Source organism: Patiria miniata, unplaced genomic scaffold (genome assembly GCF_015706575.1).
Source record: "Patiria miniata isolate m_02_andy unplaced genomic scaffold, ASM1570657v1 HiC_scaffold_24, whole genome shotgun sequence".
In the NCBI taxonomy this organism is placed as follows: Eukaryota; Metazoa; Echinodermata; class Asteroidea; order Valvatida; family Asterinidae; genus Patiria; species Patiria miniata.
The window spans coordinates 4,056,578-4,074,309 of record NW_024037063.1 but is presented as its reverse complement, the minus strand read 5'-3'; the positions used below and the strand labels follow the sequence as shown (position 1 = coordinate 4,074,309).

Genomic DNA, 17,732 nt, shown 5'->3' with positions numbered 1-17,732 from the left:
GCAATTGCAGATAGATTGCTGCATGACTGTTTCCTGACAGTTGTGATCCCTGGAAAAAAGTATGTGTTTTGCTTTTGATCAGAAAATCTTAAATGAGCCTATTTCGTGCTGTGATTTAAGTTTTATCCTTTATAATCTTTTTCAAAATGGTTTAAACTAAATCTTTTACTAATGCAACGTCAGCTCCGTCGACACTTTTAAATCCTCTCTATTCACTGCCCGTGAAGAGCACTGGCTGACTTACATTGACTTTCTCTGGCTGTGATGCACCAGGAGGCTTCCAGGGTTTAGGCTTTGGGTTGAGGTCCAGCTTGACTGGCTTGAAACCTTTGACTGGAGCGGCTGAAGCAGGGCTCCAGGCAGCTGGACTCTTGTTGTCAATGGGCTGGTACGATGAGGGGTTGGACTGCCGAGGTGACCAGGCAGCTAAGATGATAATAACAGTAAGGTATAAACTAATCCTAGCACAAATCACCGTACACTCAAGATAATAGCAACTGCCCTTGACGGAATATCTGAACAATAGCTAGCACAATGCGTTCGCCATTGAAGGGGGCCTTCGTGATAGCGTGCTTGGATTGGTCTATAAATGGATCCAACATCCATAATTAGAAGCCATTACAAGTAACTGTGGTGCAGGTAGTTCTCAGTGCTTCGTCTACCAATCGGATTTTCAAATTATGCATCCACTTCCAAATTAAGAAAGGCATTTAAAGGCTTCAGAGTGAGGTGTCACCTAAAGCCCGGTTCATACTCTGCGCGAAAGCGAAAGTGAATTTGTGACGTCATGGCAAGTATTCGTGCTGCGAATTCGTAAAAGTTGAACATATTTCAACTCGGGCGAATTTCGCAGCGAACATTTCATGACGTCAAATTTGCTTCGCATTCGCATAAAGTATGAACCGGGCTTGAGAAGTGGTGATTTCAAGGGTCATTTTGCCAATAAAAGGTTGAAAAGGAAATTGATTAGAGCAGGATTTGTACCCGAGATGTCCAAACATCAGACCAGCGCTACTAACTGAGTTATCTTTTTATTGACTGGCTAGATTCATGGAGTGCCAGTGAGAAGTCAAAAACTTGCATCTACTTATTTTTGAGATGAACCCCATAGAATCAGGCAGGAAGTGAATACCAAAGCCACATACATGTATATGCACAGGTGGGTTGGACAACGGTCACTTATGCGGAAGATGGGGTAATTACCATTTTCCGAAACCCAACTCTCCCCTTCAACAACATGAATATTGTGTTCAATGTATTCACAGTACCTGGTTTAGGCGGTGACATCCCAGGCCCCGGGCTCACTTCGACGTGCAGCGGCTGGCTGGAAGTGGGAGACGCAACGGGCGGAGGTGGCGCAGGCCAAGAGTCGCCCGACGAATCATACACATAATGCGGGTTGTGACTAGGGCTCGAGTCGGCTCTTTGAGGCCGGACTGGCTGGTGGTACCCATCCTGTTTCGGGGGCGACTGGGCGTAAGGTGCTGATTGGGTACTGGGCGACATTGAGAACTGGATTGGGTTGTAGCTTTGCTCGGGAGAGGTAGGGTACTGGGAAGATGGGTAATCGTTGTTGTTGGTGGCCAACATCCGAGGCGGTGGAGGCTCCTCTGGAGAATCTGTAAGAAAAAAAGAAGAAAGTTATTCAATGAATTTAGAAAACTTCACAGGAACTCGTATATGAAACGAGTTTCTGGAAGTTGAGATGACACCTAGGTTCAAATCTTGTCCTGGCAGAAGGTGAATTAGGGTTCCTGACAGTTTCCTCCAACATTATCAGAAGACATAGCAATCTCCTCAAGTAAGGACACATGGCATAGGACATACTTGACACACTGCCAGATGCAATGATGAGTCAAACGCCATGTGCAGTTAAACCTAATGATGCCATAGTTTATGTGAGGCATTCAGGCAAAATGAGACGGAATTGGGCACAGGCCGTAGTAGAAAATATGTTTTAAAAAAAAAAAATTGGGGTGATTTTTTTTCAATTTCAAGATTTATTGATATTTGTAATCTTTTTAAAGATTAAAATATGTCTACTACACATATTATAAAGAAATGGTATAAAACTGTGCAATAAAAGTGTTACGAAAAAACAATTGGCCTTTCATTTACACAACTACAAAAGTCGAAACTGTAGAAGCCTTTTTTTCCCCGAGCATATGACATGTTGATAAATGGGAACTTAAAACAACCATAACTTGTCAAGGGAATGTCAGATTGAATTTCAGCAAATAGCATTGTAAGGAGAATTATGCTCTCTTTCCTAATCCTGGCAAATCTTCATTTCGATCTCTGCCCATCGCATTTTGCCAGAATGCCTGAAATATTTCAATACATATATTTACATGTTATGGACATAGTTATGGTTTTAAAACATGAGATTCTTGAATAGTTTCACATGATATTTAGTTAATTAGAGGCACGCAACAACAGATCTATTTTATGGTAAAACTAGCTGTCTAACAATGCCCATTTGAGTTAGGAAAATGGGAACAGAAACAAAACCCTGTAGTAGCTTAAAGGTAATATACAACATTTGCAAACATCATAAAAAAAAAAATTCACAAACTTTTATGAAATACCTTACTTGACTGTAAGTGAATAATAGTCTCAAGCATCCTGTGAAATCATGGCACCTGGTGTGCTGTCATTTTCAAGAAAAATTGACTTTTTGTATCAATTTCCAACAATGGTCAGCCGACATATAAAATACTAACCGCCTAATTCATCCATTGCTGAAATTTACAGTAAAAGCAAATGTTGTAATAGTACCTTTAACACATGCAGGGGTTAAGTCAAAACTACAGATGTTTGTTAACTTCAGTTATTAGTTTTGAGGAAAACATGTCAAATGCAAACAAATGAACAACCAAAGCGTGTTCCAATCTCATTAATACTTTGTGGACATGCACTCCGTTACTCGGAAGTATAATCTACTCATCATAAAGTATCACAAGATACTGCACATATGGTGAAACTATGGTTGTTATGGTTACATGAGAATGATGGTTTCAGTGTTGCTATGACAACAGCATCTGCTTTGTGAGAAAGGATTAAAGGCACATGTACTACAAAATGGGTTATTAATTCAGACCACAAACATTATATCATATAATACTATTAGTAAACAAATGCACAAGTATGTACACAAAGCACTGGACTGCACTGATGTTTGGTGAGGTTGAAACAGGTGTACACTGTACAAGTAACTTTGGATTTTTCAGACAGGAAAATCTGTTTTCATGAGTAATGTTTGAGGATCTGAAACTGTGTACAGGAGACCCAAATACCAACGAGTCAACTACTTGCTAAATGCAGCTGTTTACAAGATACATGTAGACAGACAATACAAATGACAAAAAGGAAGAAAATGCAATTTTACAGTAAAAAGGCAACCTTGTACAACTTTAATTCAAACTGGTTAGCTTGATACATCTACTTAAAGGTTAATGTGTAAATGGTCCATGGTTAATTGAAATGTGACCTGGTGGAATAAAAAACAGACAAAAAGTGAGTACATGTACACAAGTGAAACATATAATTTAAACCTTTTTTGTTTCAATCAGTATTAACAGGTTATTGGTGCTGCAAATCCTATTCACTCACAAAAAGGGGGAAAAAGTCAATATTCTACCACGAACTTTGCCAAAAACGTATCAAGTGGCCCAAACCAAAAAGGCAGCAATTATTTGGCAGATAAAACAAGCTTTCCTTGATGGAAATTCTGGGTAATACATGTATTTGGTTTTATTTGCAGGGCTTCAGAATGCTTTTAACATACTTGATATACTTCTTAACTTTATAAATATACAGATTCCTACAAGATATCTCCAGAAAGATCTTGTACCATGAGGTACATGCAATATGAGTGAAATGTTCAAGTCGACAATGAAGAAGAAAATTTGTCCCCTATTTAAAATGTAACGCAGTAGCGACAGTATGAACTTGTTACATCTGAGATCTACTTCTCCTCCTAACTGGTTAGATGTGTTAATCTGTGTTAATTGCAAGTGCTGACATGCACAAGACGGTGTGGTGTGTACGATTAATACCTGTGTCTTTGGCTAAACCCTGCTGGGTCTGCCGCTTATGGAACATCTCAGCCCCTCGCGACGTCTTACGCACACGACCATTGGTCACAGGCTTTATAAGGATTTCTGCATGCAGTGGACAAGAGGCAGGCAAAAAGAGGGAAAAAAAATAACAGACTGCATAATCAGGGGGAAAACATGGAACAACATTCAACATGATGCAAACAAACAAACAAACAAACATACACATGTCACTGTGTTCACAACTTGCAAATAAAGAATATGAATAATTGTTCAAAAGTGCAGTATGTGTAAGGGCTCATCAACAGTAACCATGGTAACTCAAACACCATTAAATTTTATAAAAGGTTGAACTGTGCATGTAACAAATCCTTTTAGGTTGCTCAGATGGCTAGTGAAAATAATGTCGCTGCCAAAATTTGTATATATTTCCTAAAATAGGAAAATACGTTTGTTTCAATTTTTCTGGGAGACATTTTGTAGAGAGTTGCAAGTGAAACAAGAAAACAATTCTCAAAATCAGACATTTCCAAAATGTTCCTCGGCAGTAAATAGCATGTGCTATCTACATGAATAATTATACAATATAACAATATTGTAACTTCACTTTAAATGTACGTTTTTCCCCCTCTGTGTGAACCATCATTTTTCAGCAGCAGGTGATGAAAAAGGCAATTTGTAATAAACAGCTTTGACACTAAGCATGAACGTTTCAAGCTTTGTGGTAAATTGCAGTGCCTTCTTGTTTTCCTTCCACTTGATGCAGATGGGCATCTTCTTGACATTTGAAAATATGATCTCCAAAATTAACAGCTGTTAATCTCATTTACAATATGAAGCTAATCAGGCCTGTTCCATCAATAGATGAATGAAATTTGTTCCCTGAATTCAAAGTGCATGAAATGTACACAGACTACTAACAGTTGACGACTACCAGTGAAATACTACATAACCATATGAAGGCCATAGGTTACTGGTCGCCAATGCCTTCTTAGCAAAGGCCATTGGTAGGTGTAAATAAAAGACGTAAATAAAAGACACTCCAAATGCAATAAATTACACACTTGGAATGTACATGTAACATGTAAAAATCATAGAATTATCCTTCGCACTGGTACATGCCAAAAAGGTTTACAAGTCAGGAAAATGTTTGGCATGCGTGCGTCTGTCAATAAGAGGAAGAGAAATTTAATTAGAACGAATGCCCAAGGACGAAATTGCTGCTTGTTCAGATGGGGAAAATGTATATACGTGTCCTAAATCAGTCCCGACCAATGCTTTCAAAAGCACTTAAACATTTTGGGAGGGACGAATTCTAAAAGGCTTACAAATTATTTGCGCTCATAAATTATGATCGAGTTCAATATGGTTACATATGAAAGATATGTACATTATAGTAATGTAGAAGTACACGTACCATGGCCTACAGTGTCGTAATATAACTTATAAGCGGGTTTGAGAAAGTGCAACTTGCTATAAAATTTATGATACTAAATCACTGTCAATATTAGTAAATTACTTTGTATGTTTTTCATTTGCATGTACAGTACAAGGGACAATATTTGGTGCATGTCCAAATCCAATTTAGAAATGTTGCATATATTTACAAGAACTACCGTACATGTACATGTATTAAAAGTCTCTGGAGAACAAAAATCGTAGGGATTATGGATGTACATACATGTACATAAACAAACAGAACTGTGGAGGAAACAAATTAAGTAACACATACATGCACATTGCAATAAACTTTCAAATAGTAAAATGTAAAATACTGCAAAATACAAAAGGTGATACAATCAGCACAAGGTGCAATCGAAAGTTGCAGGACATTCAAACAAGCACCATGCAAAGAAACTTGTCATCATGCTTGCCACTGATTGGACAATCATATAAACTTGTGTCCAATCATCAAGCAGGGCACAGTATCCATGCAAATGAATCCTCAAGACAGGCTCTCTCATTGGCCACCTAGACCTGAAACATGCAAATTAGAATTTAATCTGGACTTTAAAGTCCCATTGAAAAAAACATATGCAAATGAGACCTCATGGGTATAAAGTCAAGTCACTCATTGGCTGCCAGGACCTGAAACATGCAAATTAGAGGTTAATCTGAGAGTCCCATTCACAATTATGCAAATTACCAGGTGATGGGCGGGGTTGATTGGCCGACAGATACAGCTTGCGTTTGACCACCTTGGGCTTTGGGGGAACCACAGGGGGCACATCCTCAGTATCTGACTCAGGGGGAGGGGGAGGGACAGGGGGCGAAGAAAAGGCATATTTGGCCGTGTCGTCCTTGGACCGGGGCTGGAAATTCACTGGTTTCCATGGCGTTGCTGCTTTTCTGGAAGCTGTGAACGAATAATCATTAAATAAATGAGCACCTGGGGAAAAATGTTAATCCTCAAACGGACAGAATCACAGCAAAGAAAGAAAAAGCATCAAAATACTTTGTCAATATTCAGAATTTTGCTAAAAACAAATGTACACGTTTTAGCCTATGGTATTCCTAGCAATCCAAGATAACAGAAATTTATGCTAAATAATTTTAATACCTTTTTTAATTACTCTCTGGTAGTTCAAATGGAAAGAAAAGAAAAATTTGACAGCTTGTTTTTGTCTTTCATTTTCCTGTGATATAAATATAAAAATATTCTTCCCATAATGCGTTTACACACCCAGAAGTCATGTTATGAATTCCATGAATGCAGACGGGGTTTTACATGTACATGTACATGTACATGTACTATGGTCATGATCGTACATGTAGATCTAAAAAAAAAAATGCTGTGTGATTGAGTTTCATGTATAAATAACAATTATCTCATTGCTTGAAAAAGAAAAAAAATGTGTCCCATTTTTTTAACGAATTCACACACACATGGGTAAACAAGTTTTGCTCCAACAGAACATTTGCTAAATCTTTTTTTGTATTTCTTAACAACAAACTCACATTTGAAGTCTACAGTTTTTACCAAGAAAAGATTACCTTTCATATTTGACAAAACAATTATTTCATTAAAAACAGGAACTGAATGTTTCATTATAAAAATTATTCAGGAATGGTGAAAAATCAAGGGTGGCAAACAAAATCCGATCCAAAAATAAAATTGGAACACGGGTTACCATGACAACAGCAGCATGCTCATGGCCGTGAAACATAAAACCCAAACAGCATGCATCAATAACAGAAACTGTGCCAGTCTGCCACACATGGCCTACTGGCACACATTAGGGGATAAATCCTTGCGTTTCTACGGTTGTTTCTTGGATTTGATAAAGGTCAAAGGTCGCATTCATGTAACCCAGGGCGGACCCACCAGGGACTCTTCCATCTTGCTGAAAATTGATCCGTGTTCAATCAAAGTTCTTCCCATGTCTCCCAATGGAATCCTCAAGCACTTACTGAGTGGGGCGAAAAATGTCCCTTGATAGTTTGGCTAATGTTGTTTTTCAATACTGTCCATGTACGGAATATGTTTATAAAATACATGTACTATACGTTCATGTTCATTACTTTTATCAAGCTTTTCGTTTGAGTTGCACGTCAATCTCAAAGACTTTTAGACTTTTTTGGGAAGAAAAATCCTTATTTATTGTAAAGGATTTCAAGAGAGTTCCACCCAAAAAATATTTCAAAAATAAATAGACAAATGAAAATACCGTCACTGCTTCGTGACCTGGGTCGTATGAAAAAGCTGCTTCGGTGCCGCTTTGGTTTGCCTGGTTCCCGTCGCTGTGTCGCTGGTTCCCGTGGCCGCGGCGGACGCGACGTGATATGCGAGCACTCTTTGGTGGAGTGACCAGGGGTAGTGCGGGTCGGGATGGGGGAAGGGGCAGTTTCATCGCAAGTGCAGTAATCGGAATCAGTGTTCCTCACTACAGGAGGTTCAGAGGTCATAGTTCAAGGGTCATAGTCAGTATAGGTCGGATCGAGAGTGAGCAGAATGGAAACAAAGGTTAAGATCAAGGATGAAGTGAAAAGGCGGATCCAGGCAAAATATCGGTAGTTGAAAGGAAAAGTTAGAAAGGGATTATGTTTGGGAAAGAATCATGATGGTTTTGGATGGTGGGAACAAAAAAGGCAAACAAAAAAGGGAAAAATGTTATGAAAGAAAACAGAATCATAGGTCAAAGTTAAAACCAAGAGAAAAAAATGAAAACAATTCAGCAAATCATGCCAATTCATGTCAAAATTTATGGCTTGCAAACCAGCCAAATTGTGCAAAACTTGTAAATATTTCACTTGATCTAACACAGAATGTCCATGTCATGCTTTTTTGCCCTGGACCGTACCATTTGAGCGGGCAGGGATCACAATAGAATGAGGATGAAGCATCCCTGTAATATATGCAAATGAGGGGAAGGATGAGAGATGACAAATGAATGCAATGAATTAATTTGAATACAATTTGAATATTAATAGCCACTTCATTCAAGATTAAAATGGCTTAGCTTATTTTGAGCATAGAAAAAACTCGGACATGTAATTGAAACATCCAATTAGTTTGAAAAAAAAAATGTTTGAAATAATGGACTTTATGATTAATAAACTAACATGAATGCATACATTCTAGAAAATTTTCATTCTAGTTTTATTTCAAATTTGAGTTAAAATACAAATATAGTTGATAAAAAGATATAATCTGATTTGACTTTACAACAGCTGCTGTTTTTGGGGCAATAATTTTGGCATTATGCCAATTCAAAAAGTCCAAGGTCATGCAGAGGTCATGCCGACTGACCTTTGCTCCCCGGTGGTGTCCAAATGACCCCTGACATGAACTTCACCGGCGGAGCGTCGCCCTCGGGCTCCGAGTCGTAGCGCATCGTAACCTGCTTGCCGGGATACACCGTAAGATTCTCGGATGAGCTACTCCGTCCACGGACGGGAGACGGGGACCGGCTGCGCGTGGTCTTTGTGACCTTTGTCGTAGTGGTGCGGGTTACCGACACGTTGCTAGGGGAGAAGCCGTGGAAGGTGACACCATCCACCGACACGGTCTCGTCATCGACCGCAAAGTTGCTAACGTTCTGCTGGCCTGTTTGGAAACTATTAAGTTAGTGCCTACAAGTAGCTTTGGAGTTAAAAAAAAAAAACATTTCCCAATTCCTGCTTTGCACCTAGCTTTCTATTCATGCGAGAAAGGGTTCCACAAAAAGAAAGTCACCTGAAACAGACTGGATAATCTGGTTTGATCTGCAAATAAAAACTCAAATGGTTTCATTAGTATGAAATAAAGAACAAACACAATGAACAATACACTTGTGGTTCTGAATATTTCTACTAAATTATGGCCAAATTTTTTGAATAAACTTTTATGTACATGTACATAAGTATGTAAACAGAGTTTTATTTGTCAGAATTTTACTAAGAATATATGGAATACATTAAAATACATACAAGTGTGTAAAAATGAAGTGAAACAACATGACAACATAAAGAGAACAATGTTACTAACTTGGGTTCCCTGAATGGCCTTCTATAAAATAACAGGAAAACATATTTATGCAGAATTATGGACGAACTTAAAAAAACAAGTCATTAGAGGACGGAAACTCTACAGAATAAAAACATATCTGTATCAATATATGTTTTCAGGATGACATACAGTCATCTTCCTGCATCTCACCTGAAACACTGGAACTAGTCTGCGCTGACATGTTGTTGTTGTTATTGTTGATTACTGGACCATTTAACGGAGGTGGTCTGTAAACAAATCAGAACGTAAAACAATTAGTCGCATGTTTCACAATATTGATTAGCTGGAAGATTGATTGAATGATTAATTGAAGGTTAATTGATTCATTATTGCATTGTTCACAGCTTTACTTTATTCATCCTACGTACATATACTGTACATATATGATGTTTGTCACGTTGTTATTTTTGTCTTTTTAGTTGTTCAAATATACATGTAGGACCCTAATGATTCATTTCTATAGTCTGTGCTTTAGTTTAAAGCCTATACAATATTAAAGGGAATATACAACATTTGCTTTTGCTGTAATTTTCAGAAATGGATGGATTTGGGGGGTTAGTATTTTATAGCAAATATTGTTACACTGACTTGTTTGAAGTTTTGTGGTCGTAGATGCTAGAAAAAACCAAGAAAAACAATTGTGTTCCTGTAGTCTGGTTCCCTGACCGCACTTAAGATGAAACGGAGCAATTTATAGACGTCAGGGAATTGTAAGGACAGGGAACCAGTCTAGCCGGCTTGTAACCGTTCATAGGTGTGTAATCAATTGCAAACAAAATGCGGACTAACTAAATATGGTAAATTGGGGGCAGTATTTGAAAAAAAAAAGTTTTTTTCAATGCAGGTCGGCCGACCAGCATTGGAAATTGATACAAAAAAACCACTTTTCTTGAAAATGACAGCACACCAGGTGCCATTTCAAAGGATGCTTTAGACTGTCATTCACTAACAGTCCAGTGGTACATGTAGTTTCTTTTTATGTTTGCAAATGTTGGAACTAGGATTCTGTGCGTACAGGGTTAGCGCAGAATTTTTCTGCTAGCAGGGTCAGCACAGAATGGTGATCATAAGCGTGAAATCCTGTGGTGAGCAGACCCATGAAGTTGGGCACAGCTTGACGAACCAACTCACCTTGAAAGAGCTAATTCAAGTCGTGAGGCTGCACTGCGTATGAGGTTCTGAGCATCATTCTGGTCTAGCTTGTTTGTTGGTTGGCCATTTATGCTCTCCACTGTGTCACCAACGCTGATCTGTGCAACTGACGCCTTGCTGCCCGGGTTGATCTGCAAGATGAAAAATAAAATAAATTTAAATCTTGAAAAACAAAGCTGGTTTTCTGGATGCAACAAACATGAAATTGAATGCTCTCAAATTCCAAAACAACAAAAAAACTCAATAACAGAGAAAAGAATTTACATCTTCAGTGCTTCTAACTTCAGAACGGAAACTGTACAAGAAATTGACTGCTCAGTTTCACTCAATTTGTGCTCAGAAAATCTTGTTCAAATGTCAAAAGAAAATGGAAATTTGATTTGATAAATGTACATTTGTACATGTGGACCCAGTTTTGTTAAATATGGTAGAAATCAAGGATTATTGTTCCTCTTTTGTTCATACTCTTTTGTTCATACTCTTTTGTTCATACATACTTTTTTTCACAACAGCTCCCATTAATTTTGTACACGTTTTCTAATCGAGTATGTCCTCAATTACACAAGGATGCTTGACATGTGTGTCCTCAATTTACACTATAAACATGTGTGTGAACACTCAACAACACATTATTTTTTATAAATAAAAATCATTGAAAAATTTGATTACCAAAAAAAAGGTATGCCTTAGAAGTACATGTAGAACCAAATTCTTTTGCTTTTAAAAATAATCCCTTCAGAAAAATATTTTGCTCTTGGAGGCTTTGCAAATTTTTCTGCCTGATCATAGTACTACAAGTACATAAACAACACACGGACATCCCAAGCAGCATGCCTAAGGGCTGCTTGCTTGGCATGAATGAAATCCCTGGAATTCTGGTCCAGGGCCTTCAGGCTGGAGGTCAAGGGGTCAATGACCTTGAAATTCTACTCCAAGTCCTCTCTTCGGATTTCTTTTTGGGATGTTTTCTTTCGGGGTGTTTCCATTCCAACTTTGGAATGAAAATAACTGGATAAGATTTCAAAATGATTAAATTTCTTTTAAAAATGTCAGCACTAGCAGGCACAGCATACGTTCTTGTCAATTGGAAATATGAAAAACATTCGTCAAGATTGTTTTGTTCGCTGCTTTTTAAAATTTTGCTTGTTTTTTTTAATTTTTACATCCAAGAAATGTAATGTCAGTCTGAACATTATGAAGAATTATCAGATTTCACTTTTTATCTCAATTTATCTTTAGTGCATGTGGGTTAATACATTGGCAGCAGGTGAGGGTCCGATCATTTGATCAATTTATCAAGTCTTGATCTTACGAAAACTCCATGATTAATGTGCAGTTACTAATATGCTGGTAGGGAAATATAGGCTTCAATCTCAAATCTTGATCTTATGAAAACTCCATGATTAATGTGCAGTTACTAATCTGCTGGTAGGGAAAGATACACGTAGGCTTCAATCTCAAATGTCACAGGTTGGAAGATGGCAATTATCATATCGGAGCCGGCTGAATGCCTCGTGGGAATGAGTCCAAGACTCCAAGTATACTTCAACCTCAGGATGATGGGACGGATCATGCTTAATTAATTCCCAGCATATCGCTCCCTTTCCATATGGAATTAATCACGATAAAGTAGGCTGACCTGCTTTGCCACTTATTAATATGAATATAATTGCTGTGACTGTATCATTTTTATCCAGGGGCCACTTTTGTGTATAAATTCTACATGTAGCTGATTCATGGTCAGTATATAATAAAATTAGCTCAACTCAGATGCCTTTCATTTCAAAAGACATATGCAAATGAAAAAAAGCATGTATAAGGAGACTTTTTGTCTGCTGTTTTATTGCACTTTTTTGAGCATTTTTTCCCCCTTAATTTCAGTAAATTAAAGTTAATGAGATAGTGGCATTACCTGAATTCAACCTTTGCTACCGGTTTTCTGGAAAAGAAATTCAAATTTGTAAACCATCTAGGAATGAACAGTGTTTTTAGTTTAACCTATGCTCTTTTTCTTTTCTTTTTAAAACGGCATCAAAGAAACAAAAATACATGGATCAGAGTTGGGCATACCCCCTTAAAGTACATGTACAGTATATTTCTTACATCCTGTACTAAATACTGGTTTAATTTATGTACAGTACATGAATATTTAAACTTACATGTACAGGTACACACGTGTTTGTTTTACATACACTATGTGGACATTCCTTTGTTTTCATGTAGTTAAGAAAACTCGGTACAAAAAATAACTTTACTTTAACTGTGAAAACTCTTTCAGATTCCCTTTAGTGTTTCTCTTCATTTTGATAAACCTAACCCCAAAATGCCTCTAAACCTGTTTTCCAGAGAGGAAGAAACGTTACGTCAACACAACCTGCATTATGTGGACATCTTTTGTTTGGAAGTCCACACAGTGAATGTAATGCTTACCCATGTATAGGCCTACAGCATTTGCTTTTGCTGTTATTTTCAGAAATGGATGGATTCGGGGGCTAGTATTTTATAGCAAATATTTTTTAGACACCGACCAGATTAAGGTTTGTGTTCGTGTAATAATAGAACACAATACATGTATAGATGTTGGAAATTGTCAGGTCACGGAACCAGAGTACCAGACTACATGAAGCTGTTTAGCACCCGTTCACGGATGTGTTTAACGGATTGCAAACAAACTGTGGACTAATTTAATTTGGTAAATTGGCCGATCATTGTTGGAGTTAAATCCAGAAATTTCAGTTTAAATGAAAATTATAGTACTTCAGATGTGCATTTCACAGGATGCTTGAGACTGCCGGTACATGAACATGTAATACTCACTACAGACAAGTACGGTATTTCATAATAATTTTGGTAGTTTTGGGTTTTTTTTATGTTTGTAAAATGTTATTACCTTTAAATGGGTAAAAAATATACAAGTGAAAGAACTGCATCTCCCTACATATTTGTATACAATTACCGGTAAGTATTGTACTTGCACATGTTCGCTGAATCAAAATTCCATTTTTGAATGAATTTAACAAATAACATGTTTTTCACTCCCCCCCCCCCCTCCTCCCAAAGCAACACATATAATGGCAGTATCACTCATTCAATTGATACGCGCATAATCTACGTCAATACTTATAAATTCCCCCAAGCTGAATCAGCTGCATCACACACACGCACAAAAAATACACTCATCAGATAAATTTGTCCCGACTAAAAGAACGGCGCAGCGAAGGTTAAAAATACAACCACACGGCTCCATTGAAAAGGATCTGCCCATTAAAACCTGCAAAGGGTGCATGCTTTGGCCGTGTGTCAATGGGACTACGTGTGTGTGTGTGTGTGCAATCTGTATGGTATGGGACTCTTGCTTTATATGGATATGATATAGGGATGTTAAGTGACAGCGGAATTGTTTGACTAGGACGACAAAAATTGCAGGGGGAATGGATATATTGCGTGAAGTTGTGTACACATGAATAATTTGTTGTGAGCTGATGTGTCATGCTCTGTTTACCTGGAGTAACTTGGGACTCTGATATTGTGTTAATGATCACGAGATAAGAAACAATTTGTCAGAAAATGGGTTGTAAATTAAATTTGATTCTTAAAACAGCCAGACTGAATGACAGTTACCGGTATCTCTACGTATAAATAATTTACAAAGAAATGACATTTGATTGAAGGGTACATGTTTGTTTCTATTTAATTTGAAAATAATCTACATTTTTTTTCTCACTGTGCGCACTGTACATGAATCAACGTCTCACTGGGTGTTCAATATTTCCAGCAAACATTGACAGAAGCGAGGCCCAAGGGACCCTTTTGACATTTTTGGTCAAAACATTCATTTTTCAACGATTCACCAAGGAATTGCAACATGCAGCATCCAAACTTTATGTGACAGCTCTGTCTGAGCACTTTGCAGTTCGAAAAAAATGAAAGCACAGCATTTTATGTAGTGACCGTCTACATGTAGGCCTATAGAGTGAAAAAAAAAAATTCGTGAGAACTTTGTAACTTTTAAAATAAATAACTTATTACATTTATTTTTTAAATTGATCACAAAGAGATTGACCGGAGCAGGTTTTGAACCTGCAACCTCCGGGTTACCGTTCCCATGGGACCGGTGCTCTACCAACTGAACCATCCAACCCTACATGTATGTTTTCTCAGTGTTTAATAGAGCAGGGATAATGTCTGTGTCCCCCCCCCCCCCCCATCAATTTTTTTCTACCAAGCAGTGACAGATTGATTGAAAATATAATTACCATGTTTGAAAATGTGACATTTTACAAATTGTCAAACAAATTATATAATTTGGTGTCAAAATACATGTACATGTAAGCAAAACATGGGCTGAAATACTATCAAAGCTTGACAGTAAATAAAATGTTGTTGTGGTACAACGGTATCAAAAATAACAGGGAGAAGTCCATAGATTATTTTTTGTAAAAAGAGATGTGACATGTCAGATTTTTCAGCTGTAGATGACATAAAGATAGAGCTTCACATGATGAAATAGTGAGAATGCAACACGATGGCAAGGATTGTAACGCTCCAGCTAATCAAGTGGAAAATCCTGCCTCAAGGACCCAATGCCGATGAAATTGAATTTGTGACTTAAAATTCTTCATTTAATTTGTGGTGCTCAATGTACAGTGACAGTGGGTGGGCTCTACCGGTACCTGTAAATATTCAAAACCTATTAGTGGATGCTCGTATTTTCAGGGTCAAAAATGTTAGACAGGCCTAGGGTTTGTCACAAGTATTGCATCCGTGTAATATGTAATTAATGAAGACAGTTTGAGAATCCTTAAAGATGGGATACCCTACACATGCACAAGATATTATAAAGGAGAACATTTTCTGCACGTGTACTGGTACATTGTAATGTTAAGTAAAAATCAATCACCTTATTTTTTTTATATCTCCAACTGAGTATCAATTGTCACACTTGACATTTTGCAACTCTGATGTGAACCAAGCATTTGACAATGGCTCATGCAATGTGTGAAACGCGTACACGCCTCAGTGCTTTTTCAGTAAACACACACCATACGCTGTGATAGTTTTCAGAGCCATTGCCTTTGACTTGTGCACCCAGTCGTGAAGCAAATCAATGCTTAATATTTTTTTGTAAATCGGTTTCTTAGAGGGGAATCAGGAACATGTATTCACCTGAAGTAAATGTTGTCTGTGTCAGTATGGACTTATTCATTGCCACAAATTGTTTGGTGCTGAAGATCAAACTTTTTTTTAGATGCATGTTGCAGTGTTCTACTTCTAGTTGAGTCCATCACAAGTCCCTGCAAGTGTTCATCACAAGTCCAACACAAGTCCATCACAAGTCCGTCACAAGTCCGTCACAAGTCCGTCACAAGTCCGTCACAAGTCCGTCACAAGTCCGTCACAAGTCCGTCACAAGTCCGTCACAAGTCCATCACAAGTCCATCACAAGTCCATCACAAGTCCATCACAAGTCCGTCACAAGTCCCTCACAAGTCCATCACAAGTCCATCACAAGTCCATCACAAGTCCATCACAAGTCCATCACAAGTCGTTCAGTCTCGAGTCAAGTAACTAGCTATTCAAATAAACTGTTACAAAAGCATTCCTTTGTCATTGCTCATCCCAGTTTTTGTGACTGGTCTTACGAAAGGTCTTATGACTGGACTTGTGCATGACTGCAACATTGTTTGTTGTACCGGTACGATACAAACTTTTGTTCATTAAAATGCCATAAAACCACAGGTTACATAAATATTTTTGCCCATAAATGGGCTATTCAAAGTACATACATGCAATAATCTACAAGTACACAGCCGACTCTTAATACAAGCACTGTTAATTAATGCCAATTCTGGTTATAGCAAACATAGCAAACATAAAGCCTTGGTCCCGACTATACAAATAAATGTACACAAAGAATGGGACGGGCACTCCACTTACCGGTATATTCTGATAATGGCTAGGTCCGGTTGAGTTTGTATTTAATGAGAGTGGATTGCACCGGTATGCTAATGCTGTTTGATTCACATGTTTAAAGCATTATCATGGCATACAAAACGGCTCATTACTTTGCAATACCGTACTTACATGTACAGTACAACACAGTAAACTCCTCCCCAAGTCCACAACAATTCATTACGTTATCATACGGTACTTTTTCATTAACTCATAAAATTTCTGACGTAAACGACACACACAGTTCAGCACAGTACACACGCACACATGAAAATGAAGATGAAAAATAAAATACTGTACAAATGATTGCTCACAAAGTAAGGGTACATTTACATGTACAGTATGTATGCTTACTACCTGTACCGTACCAGTACATGACAAACATAACTCACACCATGGAGGTAGGCATTTCTGGGCATAGATGAATAAAAAATTTCCTTGCAACTGCAAGTCTCTGGTTATCACACTTACCTTTCACCAAGTTTGATCGACGCCGTACAATCCAATGGCAATCAATAATGACGTTGCGATTAAAAAAAATTCCGATCCTGCACAGCCACACAACCGAACAACCACAGAAAAATTTCTGCTGGTACCAATTTGTGCACTGGAGTCCTCTTGACAACGTCTGATAGATATTGATGACACTGACCAGACGTATCAGTAGTTAAAATTCCAAAACTGCAGATTGACCGGAGCTTTGAATCCCAAAATTGTCCCAGTAAGTCAAGATCTTGAAGGGTCCAAGGTAGTACTGGAGATGTACAAAGTAGGTGATATGCAACAGAGCTGATGATACATGTAAACCATCTGTAGTTGCTCTTCCAGAGAGTAGGCAATCGTGTGTTGCTGACAAGTGCAGTGTTGACCTCCTACACGTACGAGTAACTCTAATTACTCTAAGCAGAGATGCCGTACTGGTACTGCGACGTGTTTACCTGTTGTCCCAGAGGCAGCAGAAAAAAATCACCACTCCCAGTTCTACAGCCAGGCAGATGAAGCGAAGTTGTCCTACCTCAAGAATGGTCTACTACATGAATGCATGCACACTTCAACAATAGTATACTGTTATGTACACCGAG

General features: G+C 38.0%; 1 protein-coding gene across 15 annotated transcripts in view; it reads right to left on the bottom strand.

The window, feature by feature from the left end:
• Positions 1 to 17,732, bottom strand: part of LOC119731922 — a 73,393-nt gene that overhangs the window by 47,199 nt on the left and 8,462 nt on the right. For 9 of the 15 annotated variants that reach the window (XM_038205210.1, XM_038205213.1, XM_038205212.1 and 6 more), the window contains exons 2-9: positions 10,678 to 10,829; positions 9,697 to 9,773; positions 8,809 to 9,105; positions 7,727 to 7,942; positions 6,205 to 6,414; positions 4,059 to 4,163; positions 1,269 to 1,619; positions 245 to 426 (exon numbers count right to left, since the gene is read on the bottom strand). In XM_038205210.1, the coding sequence (XP_038061138.1) occupies positions 245 to 426; positions 1,269 to 1,619; positions 4,059 to 4,163; positions 6,205 to 6,414; positions 7,727 to 7,942; positions 8,809 to 9,105; positions 9,697 to 9,773; positions 10,678 to 10,829 (1,590 nt within the window). Of the gene's footprint in view, positions 1 to 244; positions 427 to 1,268; positions 1,620 to 4,058; positions 4,164 to 6,204; positions 6,415 to 7,726; positions 7,943 to 8,359; positions 8,405 to 8,808; positions 9,106 to 9,696; positions 9,774 to 10,677; positions 10,830 to 17,121; positions 17,605 to 17,732 lie in introns of those variants that run through there. The other 6 variants (XM_038205222.1, XM_038205220.1, XM_038205216.1 and 3 more) reach the window with 6 other exon arrangements.